This window comes from Narcine bancroftii, chromosome 8 (genome assembly GCF_036971445.1).
Source record: "Narcine bancroftii isolate sNarBan1 chromosome 8, sNarBan1.hap1, whole genome shotgun sequence".
In the NCBI taxonomy this organism is placed as follows: Eukaryota; Metazoa; Chordata; class Chondrichthyes; order Torpediniformes; family Narcinidae; genus Narcine; species Narcine bancroftii.
Window position 1 is genome coordinate 75,577,412 of NC_091476.1, and position 11,354 is coordinate 75,588,765.

At 45.4% G+C, this 11,354-nt stretch overlaps 1 protein-coding gene across 2 annotated transcripts; it reads right to left on the minus strand.

The window, feature by feature from the left end:
* Positions 1 to 1,322: 1,322 nt before the first annotated feature.
* Positions 1,323 to 9,822, minus strand: LOC138740912 (uncharacterized). Of its 2 annotated transcripts, none has more exons than XM_069894233.1 (2): positions 9,706 to 9,822; positions 1,323 to 7,961 (listed from the first exon to the last, which is right to left on the minus strand). In XM_069894233.1, exon 2 carries the CDS (start codon positions 6,781 to 6,783, stop codon positions 5,104 to 5,106), a length of 1,680 nt encoding a protein of 559 aa, XP_069750334.1. In that variant the 5' UTR covers positions 6,784 to 7,961; positions 9,706 to 9,822; the 3' UTR covers positions 1,323 to 5,103. Both variants share the same exon structure in this region, with proteins under 2 accessions (XP_069750334.1, XP_069750335.1).
* Between the last annotated feature and the right edge of the window lie 1,532 nt (positions 9,823 to 11,354).

Genomic DNA, 11,354 nt, shown 5'->3' on the forward strand with positions numbered 1-11,354 from the left:
CGCTTGTTATCTCTCAGTGGGTTCGAGAGCTGGGAGGTAATGTCACACCAACACAAGATCCAAGTTAGACCCTAAATCAAGTGGAAAAGCAAACTGTGTAGAGGATATGGGGAGTCTGTGGAGGGAAGAGACGGGGTAAGTGAGTGGGGAAGGATCTGGCAGATGGAGAACAACGCTGGTAAGTGTGAGGTGATCCAGTTTGGAAGATCAGATGATTATTTAAATGGCAAGCGATTGCAGTGTGCGGCCATGCAGAAGGACTTGGGAGTGTTTTTGCAAGAATTACAGAAGGTTGGTTTGTGGGTGCAGCAGGTTGCCGAGAAGGCAAATGGAACGTTGGCCTTCATCGTGAGAGGGATTGGACATGGGAGCAGGGAGGTTCTGCTGCCACTGGACAGGGTCCCAGTTAGGCTGCATCTGGAGAACTGCATGCAAATCTGGTCTTATTCGAGGAAGGATGGATGGGCTTTGGAGACGGTGCAGAGGAGGTTCAACAGGTGGATTCCAGAGATAGGGTGGGGGGAGTTGGCTGATGAGGAGAGATGGAGTCGTCTGGGACTGGACTCGCTGGGATTTAGAAGAATAAGGGGAAATTCTGAAAGGCAGAGATAAGACAAAGGTTAGCCAGTTATTCCCATAGGTGGGGGAGACCAGAACAAGGAGATGTAGCCTCAAGATCCAGGGGAGTAGATTTAGGATGGAGATGAGGAGGAACTGCTTCTCCCAGAGGGTGGGGAAATGTGGAATTTGCTGCCCTTTGAAACAGTGAAGGCGACCTCAGTAAATAGATTTAAGACCAGGTTGGAGAGATTTTTACATCGTCAGTGAATTAAGGATATGGGGAAGAGGCAGGTGGGTGGAGATGAGCCTCTCGTCCGATCAGCCATAATCACTGAATAGTGGAGCAGGTTCGATGAACAGGCTTTAAATGACCTGACACAGGATTTTAAAGCTGTGCAACCGCGGAGTCTACGCCCGAGATCCGCAGCGGCCTCGATGGGTTGGAGACTCCAGGGAAGCAGACGACTGGCGCAGGGCAGCAGAAAATAGGGAGGACCCCCCCTTCCCTTTTTGAGAAGAAGCGGAGGAGACATCCCGTGGGACAGTGTCCGCAGTGGCGGGCGGACCAGCGAGGGTCTCTGGTGCTGAAGGACATGTAGGCGTTGGTGTCTCGAGGCGAGGGAGGCAGGCGGGCTGCGGGCTGGCTGAAGGGGCTGGGGTTGGGGCTGGAGCTTGTCGCACTCTGGCTTTACCCATATCAATTTGGTCTATATGTCATCTGAGTCCAGTGTACTCATTGAATGAAGTGATAGAAGAAGGTATTTGGTTTCACTATCAGTTTATTACATAGCACAAGAATAAAGCTTAAGGGAGCTCTGGTTCAGTCATTAGTTCATAGGTCACCTGCTCGGTGAGCTATTCCCCAAGACTGACTCTTACCGTCCAGTCTCTTCTGTTTATATAGATCAACATGGTTACACTGAACAAGAGTTGGCTTTCTTTGATAGGCTCCTTGCCTAAGATTTATCTCCAGCAATTTCCTGCTCTGCAATTATCTGTGGTGTAGCCCTCCCGTCTTAATCTCCCAGGCCAGAACATTCTGTTGTTTTAATCAACACCTCCCATGTACCCTTATGACTCCTCATTCCTACACAAGTGATTTATCCATTTTATTTGTCTCTGACATTCTCAATCATGGTACTCTTACCACTTATCCTTGCAGTCCACTTATCTTCCTGTCACTGGCCTGTTTCAGAATAAATCACTGTCCCTATGGTTCCTCCAACCTCATCCTGTCTAACTTCTCCTACCTGCGATCCTGTTACTCCCATGTGTGCTTTTGATGTTTTCTCTCTGGACTTGTGCTTTACAATTAGCAGTTTAACCTTGGGGATGAAAGTATTTTCTCTCTTTGTATTTGGAGTCAGCAAATTCTACACATACTATAATCAGCCAACTTTTCTACATATTGTGGCTGTTACTTAATTGCATTAATATTTCCCCTAAACAGTATAATTGAAGTACATAGTAAATTGCTACATAGTAATGGATTAATGAATACATAATGAATAGTACGTAGGCATATTTTCCATGATTACAACCCCTTGGTTCCAACAAGTCCCCCTTTTGGTCTCATGAAAATGAGACCAACCAATTAAACTTCTCTCTCGTATTTTAAAGCGAGTAATTCGGATCGAATTCCTACCAACTTAGTACGATCCTCTACTTAAGCAATCAAACCTGTTACTGTGGCAATCAGCCTTCTAACTCTAATTCCCAATATAAATGTTATTATAATTAAAAGGAAAAGAATAATTCCCAAGATTACAATTGGGTGTATAGCTAATCTAAAAACAGCTGACGCTTTTGGGGACCATCCATAAAATATGTCCCAACAATGATGGACGGTGAGGAAAGTGACTTTGTCAGCAATACGCACCAGCTGGCCTTCCTTATAACTCATTTCAAGTTCAAGCTGATTCAGTTCTCTTCCCTCACGGGCAAAAGCTTGGGTGATTTCTTTATTGGCTATCACCAGGTCATGCAGCCTAGTCAGATTAATCACCGGAGACACAGGATCTATGGAACGAACTGTTGTATAGCGTTTTACCTGTGTCCAATGTACAAATTTATGTCTTTTCTGTCCTAGGATCAAATAAAGTGTATACTCCTTTTACACATTTATTTATCAGGGGTTTGTGGAGAATACCATCTAGATATATCGACCATGTTCCCGACACTCAGACGTGTTGCGGTCCAATTTCGGATATAACAGTGTTATTCGAGGGTCTCAGTTCCCACTGGCAAGTGCCTACTGAGTGCTCCATAGAACATAACTCATAAATGGCTGACTTATATGGACATACCATCCCAAATGGCCAATAGACACAACCCTTAGCAGAATGGGTCCTATTCTGAACATCTACCCACTTTCCTTGAAATATTGGATCCCAAAAATGATTCCCAAACAACTGGGGCAGTATCCAATACTGACACCAAATCTAAGCATTCGTGACATTAATCACCTCCATAGTAATGTTGCATCCTTTCTTATCACAGCGAGTATATTTAGGACGAGGTCGGACCATCAAATTCAAAGTTTCATCCCTCTGCTTAATCCCCAACATTTGCTCCCAGATCTGCGAGTGAAAGGAATAAACCTTTTGCTCTAATTCTGCCCGTAACAGTTGCCTCACTACTCCTTTCATCATACAATATGTATAATTCTTATTCAGACTTGTCTGCTCCTTTATCACTTTCTCCAGTTCCTTCTCTATTTGCGAATTCTGCTTCCATGTCATAACGTCTGTGAGATAGTTCGACACCTGTGCATACTGCAATCTCTTATCCCACACATTCCGCAGCTTTATTCCTTCACCAACCAATCCTCTCACAGTCTGTACTTTATCCTGCAGGGTCTCTATGTCCATGGAGTTTAGAGCCCCTATCCCCATTCCAACACCGCCTAACACCGTTCCCAACAAGTCCCTTTTACTTTTAACTTTGTAAAATGGTTTTTCCAAACTCATTTCTATCTCAGTTACCTTGCAGATTCCTGAAGTCTGAATTTCATATTTTATTTGGATTGTTACATTTAACACCTGGCGGGGGGGATCTAACTACTGGAGTACAAGTGGTAAGCATACGTCTCAAATTAGTTTCTTCCTGACGTGCCGACCTGACCAGCCATCCTACTACCATTTCTGGTCTCCCACTCATTTCAATGTTATTTTTACAGCCATACCACTCGGTCCCATTTAGCACAATGGTATGCCTATCACTGTCGATCGAGTCTTCCCTCTTCTTTGACCACCCCCTTAGCCATTGCTTATTCTCATATTGGGAAGAGTTACTTTTGACTTCACAGAACACTGTCACTCCTGGTTCCCATTCTATCGTCAGGTTAACTGATTTCCCCTTACTCAGAACAATTTCAACATACCATCGATGAGAAGATACCCCACATCCCTCACATACGATAGTTGTATTCCCAATCACGCATCTTTTTCCAGCTGTGCCCATAAAATTTCCCAGTTTCCAATTCCCATTCGGTTTTTCCCACCCAATTATTGAAGTGTGCCGGTTCAATGTTGGTGGCAGCGACGCGGCTATGACCCAATCACTATTGTCAGAACCAATGGTATTACAATCAACCGCGTCATTCTGTCAACTTCAATATAGATACATCACTTCAAATACTGATATACAGTAACTGTAATCCAATAGTCTCTTTAAAGGGACCCGTAAAAAATTCTTAGTCCATAGTTTATTCACAAGGTCTCAGTCATCTCTGTTCGAATCTGTTCCAGTGTCTGTGTAGCTGGGTCCGTTGCTGCACACTGACTCCAGTGATACCAAGTCTCTCCTTTTCCTTGTAGTCGAACTGCGTGGGACGTTCTTTCCACCACTCTGTAGGGCCTGGTCCACCTGGGCTCTGACCACTTTCTTTTGATGACCTTTAGCAGAACCCACTCATCAACGGATGGTATCGGGGTTTCACTTTTTCGTTCGGTACTTGCAACCTGTTGTGAAAAAGCTTATACCAGAGCCGTTAGTTTATCATAATAAAGCTTACATCTCATGGGGCTTACCTCTTCCTTCATGGTCTGAATCCCTGCTCCAGGTCCCGGAAACTGGTGCCCCGTTTGTAGTTCATACGGAGTAAATCCTATCACAGAACTTACCGGACTCCTTATTGACATCTAGGCCAGGGGCAACACATCCTCCCAATTTAATTTGGTCCGTGCCTGCACTTTCCCGACCTTACCTTTTATTGTTTGGTTCATCCTCTCCACTTTCCCTTGGGATTGTGGATGATACACCGTTCCAAAGGCGTGGTTTAATCCCAACATTACTTCTACCTCCTGTAAATCTTCACTCTTAAAATGTGTACCATTATTTGACCTAATCTTCCTAGGAAATCCATGTATAGGAATATACTGGTTGATTAGGAACTTAATTACCGTATTTGCATCTTCTCTTTTGGCAGGGATTGCCTCCGGCCAACCTGTATACACATCTACTGCTACTAAGAGGTATCGATATCCCCTTACCCTCTCAATCATGTCCGTGTAATCAATTACAATTTCCTGCCCTGGTAATCTAGGCAACGGAAACTGTCCCTCGTGAGGTTGTCATACATACCTTACACTCTCTGATATGATTCTCCACCATCGCCGGCAGGAAGGGGTGCCACCAATGTATCAAATACCTTATCATCTGTTTCTTCCCACAGTTGGTTAACCCATGCGCCTCCTCCAGGAGGGGTTTCATGAGTCCAGATGGCAATACTGGCCTACCATCCATTGATCTCCACAGTCCTTGATCTTCGGTTGCCCCCCTTTCTTTCCATACCATCATTTCCTGGGGTGATGCCTTCACTTGTTCCTGAATTATTACTCCTACCTCACAAGGTGGCAATAAGTCATGTACCGTTCTCTTTGCCTGCATCATAATAAACTGAGGGCCGTACCCTGCTGCCCTTTTTGCAGCCGTATCCACTTCCTGATTTCCCCGAGCTACCACCATATCTGTTTTATCATGGCCCTTACACTTAATAACTGCTACTGCCCTTGGTTTCAGGAGGGCCTCAGCCAATTTCCTAACATCCTTCTCGTGTTTAGTTGGGGTCCTTGCTGCTGTTAAAAACCCACTTCTAATCCACTGACTAAGCTCAACCTGTATTGTCCCTACCACATATGCAGAATCTGTATATATATTTACCTCCTTTCCTTCTGCCCATTCTAATGCTGCTATCATTCCCTGTAGTTCGGCCAGTTGTACTGACTCCTTTCCTCTTACTGTCCCTGTAATAATTTCTTCAAATCCTGTAGTTTTTCGTACTACCGCATAGGCGGCTTTTAATCCGTCCGTGGGGTGTCTGTAACAACAACCATCTGTAAATAAGGTTTCGTCTGGTTCTCTCAAGGGTGTAGCCTGTAAATCAGGTCTTATTTTAATATCCCTTAGAACCCTCTTCTCACAACTGTGTGGTTCTCCCTCTCCCATATTGTCTGCCATGTTAATGCCTTCATGGGTTAACGTAATATTTGGAGCATTCAAGATCTTTTCCAGTCTTGTCTGCCTCAGTGAAGTCATTGTAAACGCTGTCAAGTTCACAAATGCCACAATACTGTGTGTTGTTAATACCGTCAGGGCATGTCCCATCACTATGTGTGCCACCTTTTGTAAAATTTTTGCTACCCCCGCCGCATGTCTTGTACATGGTGGGTGTCTGTCTTCAGTCGGATCCAGTGTGATACTCGCATACATGAGCACACATCTTCCGCCCCCTTTTTTCTGAAAAAGGACACCATTAATTGTGTGTGCTTTTGCAGAAACATCCAAAAAGAAAGGGTCTCTATAATTTGGAATTGCCAAATCTATGGCGGTTATAAGAGCTTGCTTAAGTAGAATAAAGCTCATCTCAGCCTGTGCAGTCCAATCAAGTGTAGCCCACAGATTCCTCATCCCCTGCTCATTCACCAAAGTTTGCAGTGGATGTGTCAACTCACCATCTGATGGGATAAACTGCCTACTATAACCTGACAAACCCAAAAATGAAAGCATTTCCTTAACTGTCTTTGGTTTTGGATGATGTAGTATCGCTGTTCGATGCACAGGGGATATCCCTGTACCTTTCGCTGAAACCATTCTTCCTAAAAAGGAGACCACTTGTCTGCAACCTTGCAACTTTAAACGAGAGACCTTAAAACCTGCCGTGAATAGCTGCACTAGCCTCCAAACAGGAGACATGACCAGGTTCTGCCAATAAGATGTCATCTATGTACTGGATCAGAACTACCCCATCTGGCAGTACTAGCCCCCCCCCCCCCCAGCTGTTCTTTCAAAACCTGATTGAAAATCCCTGGGGATAAAATAAAGCCCTGCGGGAGTCGAGTGTAATGTAACTTTATACCTCTATACACAAAGGAAAACACATCTCTTAATTGCTCAGCCAGTGGTAAGCAAAAGAAAGCATTTGCTAAATCTATACAAGAGAACCACTTGTGGTCAGGGGTTAAAGCAGTCAAGGCGGTGTATGGGTTTGGTACTGGAACTGTGGGTGTTCGCACAATACTATTGATGCCCCTTAAATCATGGGCCATCCGATATTTGCTCGTGTCCTGTTTCGGAACAGGTAAGATGGGCGTTTTCCAACTCGAACGTGAATTCTCCAACACCCCTGAATACATGAGGCCATCAATGGTATCTGCCAGACCCGCCTCAGCCTCGGGTTTATGGGGATACTATGTCTGCCAAATGGGAGTATAATCTGAAAGTTCAAAGGTTATGGGATCAACCTGCTGGCAAAAATTCATGTCTGCTGGTTCCACTGACCAAAGGTCCTCAGGGAGAGAATCTAACATAGGGGCAGAGTTGGGATGATCCATCTTTTCTCTACCATGAAAGCGTTCAATCTGTCTATGCTCAAGGAGGACCCGATCATTTGAAGGGTGCAAAATCCTGTACGCCTGACCAGATGGAGAAAACCACACTGTCGGTATTTGAGTATCGGACCAGTCCCTCAAGGACATCAAGTTCTGACTCATTGGTCCCAAATCTTTTGCCTGGTGATTAGTGCCAATTGCAAGAGTGACATGAGGAACGGCCTCCCCGGCCATCACATACCACTCAAGCTGCTCAGATGTCAGTGCAACCGTAGCGGCCACTCCCTCCTTTCCTAACACTATGTAGACCGAATTAATTTCCCATTGCATGCCCTCTACCTTTTCATAAAAGGCATGCTGATAAATCTCATCCCCATCTCTATCGTAAAAGAGGGTAACATGGAGGGGGTCCGAGGGAGGGGTATACGGGTGTAACGTCTGGATCCACGGCTTCCGTTGATTATAAATCTTTAGCAGCCCTCCCTTCTGTGGGTCCTCCGGTTCCAGCAGTCCCAAGTAAATGTCGGCCCACAGTCCCTCAGATGAGGATCCTCCAGCGGCTGACAACATCTGAGAACCAGAACAAAGCGTAGCTAATGAACAGTTCACTGAATATCCATTTGGAAAGGTGACCTCTATTCCGCTGGGTCCACAAAGGACCGATGCTCCACACCCGACCAGCAGATCTCTGCCCAAAAGATTAGTAGGGCACATTGCCGACAAAATATATTGGTGTGCAAAAGTCTGTCCTGCCACAGAAATGACTAGTGGCATAGAAAACGGCAGATTTTCTGGTGTACCTGAGAACCCTATCAACTGGACGCTAAGGGATGATTTTTTAGTTTGGAACTCAGCGACAGTAAGTGTCAAAAATCTAGCACCCGTATCTAGTAAAAAGGATACATCCATGTCCATCACTTTTACCTGCAGGACGGGGTCTGCCAACCCAACCTGCTCTTGGGTGCTCGGGCCCCGTCACTGCTGGTAACATTGCTCCTCCTCCGTCAGCAATGGGAATTGTCCCGTTGGAGCGAGAGCTGCATGGGGAGCCTGATGTATACCGGGGGTGGCACTGACGATCTCTGGGGCTGGACCCAAGGCTCATATTGTGGTGATCCATATCCCCTTCCCACAGTGCCCTGAGGACCCCATGCTAGGGGGCAGTCTCCCAGTGTCCAAAACATACGGATGGCGGCATTTGTGGAACACCCCGACCTCTCCCTCTTACTCGGAATCCCCCCATTTGACCTCCAGTCCTGCCCCCGTAGGTGGGACCCGGTGCCCAATTTGGGGCTGGGTGCCAATTCATATTATTCCCTTGTGGTGGCTGCGGTGGCTGCTGAATCATCTGGTTTGCACCCTTTGAGGGATTCTTTTTTGCCTCATTGGCCTTTTTCCTAGCCTCTTCCAATTGGAGCTTAAGGAGTTGCACTTGTGCAGACTCCATAATTTGTTTGTCCGCCTCTTGCTTGGCCCTATGACGCTTCACGTGATGGGTCAAATGTTTCAGTCAAGCAACCAGGAATATCAGGGTTATTCTCTAATACCTCCCTGACTACAGCTGGCAACCTGTTCATTACAGCAGACCTAAACAATGTAGTTTGCAAGGGTCCTGTGGCTGGGTGTACTCCGGCTTTATCCGTCCAAATCTCTTTACACTGACTCAAAAAGGTTGAGACCTCCTTGTCCTCCTGGAGTTCTTGTCTTCCTATTTCAGTGACATTCACTATTCCCTCATTTATCTGCATCACTGGCATCTGGGGAATCGGATAAGGTGGTGGCTCTGGTAACTTTGGTTAGAGTGGGGCTGATGGCTTAACCTCCCCTGTCACCTCCTCCCCCTTTTTCTCCTTTGTGATAGGGGATCCCTTTTTAGTAGCATGCTGAAGGTTTGTTTCCACAGCCATGCAAGCCAATGTCATATTATGTAAATTTGCCCTCCTCCGTTCCTTCGCTTCCTTCTGTTGTTTAAATTTTCTTCTATTCAAGATAGACCCTTGTCCCTTTTTCTCATGCTCCTGTACCTCCTTTGCCGCCTCCCTTTCGGCTTCTCCCAAGTACAATACAAGCCTGATTTTTTCTAATCCTAGCGGCACCTTCCCCTGACTCTTTCCACATCTGATCATACTGTTTCATAGCCTTTACTTCCACTCCCTTCGGTAGTCCTCCCACCAAATGTTTTTTCCCACTGCTGGTTTACAGATGGAGGAATCCATTCACATCCCCCGTTCTCTTGACAGTCAAATTCTCCTTCCATCTTATGATCCGACCTTTTCCCTTTCAGACCTCATATGTAATTTAATGAGTATCTCACCTGGTAGAATTTCGCCGCCCGTCAACTGACTTTGAACCTTCATGCTTTCTCGTAAACACAAAAGAAAAACTTTGCACAATACTAAACAACTAACTATCATACAATATGTAAACTAATTCTTATTCGGCAAAGGACTTTAACCCTTACCTCTATGTCTCTCCCGTGGGGAGTCCTCTAGGGGGACTCTAATCCCTGTTTTCTTTAAGCTTTATTCATTGACTTCTACTAGGGCTTTTGCAGATTAGTGACAACACACAATTTTATCGTTGCCAATAGCAGAACTTCGTTTAAACAGGCGTCTGCTTACCTCGTTTTGTTGAGTGGCCACTTGTTGTTATCACCACACCACAATCGACCATTGTTTCGTCTCTTTCTCGTCCGTCAATTCTCCATCTTCATCACGTCGGGGTCACCAAATTGTCAGACTCTGGCTTTACCCTCCCCTCAATTTGGTCTATGTGTCGTCTGAGTCCAGCATGCTCGTTGAATGAAGTGATAGGAGAAGGTATTCGGTTTAACAATCAGTTTATTACACAGCACAAGAATAAAGCTTAACAGAGCTCTGGTTCAGTCGTTAGTTCATAGGTCACCTGCTCGGTGAGCTATTCCCCAAGACTGACTCTTACCGTCCAGTCTCTTCTGTTTATATAGATCAACATGGTTACACTGAACAAGAGTTGGCTTTCTTTGATAGGCTCTTTGCCTAAGATTTATCTCCAGCAATTACCTGCTCTGCAATTATCTATGGTGTAGCCCTCCCGTCTTAACCTCTCAGGCCAGAACATTCTGTTGTTTTAATCAACACCTCCCATGTACCCTTATGACTCCTCATTCCTACACAAGTGGTTTATCCATTTTATTTGTCTCTGACATTCTCAGTCATGGTACTCTTACCACTCATCCTTGCAGTCCACTTATCTTCCTGTCACTGGCCTGTTTCAGAATAAATCACTGTCCCTATGGTTCCTCCAACCTCACCCTGTCTAACTTCTCCTACCTGCGATCCTGTTACTCCCATGTGTGCTTTTGATGTTTTCTCTCTGGACTTGTGCTTTACAATTAGCAGTTTAACCTTGGGGATGAAAGTATTTTCTCTCTTTGTATTTGGAGTCAGCAAATTCTACACATACTATAATCAGCCAACTTTTCTACATACTGTGACTGTTACTTAATTGCATTAATATTTCCCCTAAACAGTATAATTGAAGTACATAGTAAATTGCTATATAGTAATGGATTAATGAATACATAATGAATAGTACATAGGCATCTTTGCCATGATTACAATCCCTTGGTTCCAAGAAGCTGGATCCCCGGACGCTCGGTGACTCGCTTTGCTTCTGTCTCTAGCTGCCAGGTGATTTCTGCTGATGTCTGCCTTGCGCTGGACGAAGAGAGATTTTGTGTAATAGTCCAGCTGTTTTATTACGTGACCATAAAAGCAGTCGGAGGGAAGGCTGGAAATATGGGAGGGGGTGTGGAGGAGCTCTGGACGAATCCTTGCCCATTGGGCCAGTGGATGCTGTGTGACCCGAATTCCTCCAGCGCGTCTGTGTTGCCCGACCCCAGCGCCATCAGACTCGATCCATTGGAGAGGTCTTTCGCCGAGTTCCCAAGCCGTGAGGAGACGTTGCAGCTATACGAAACCC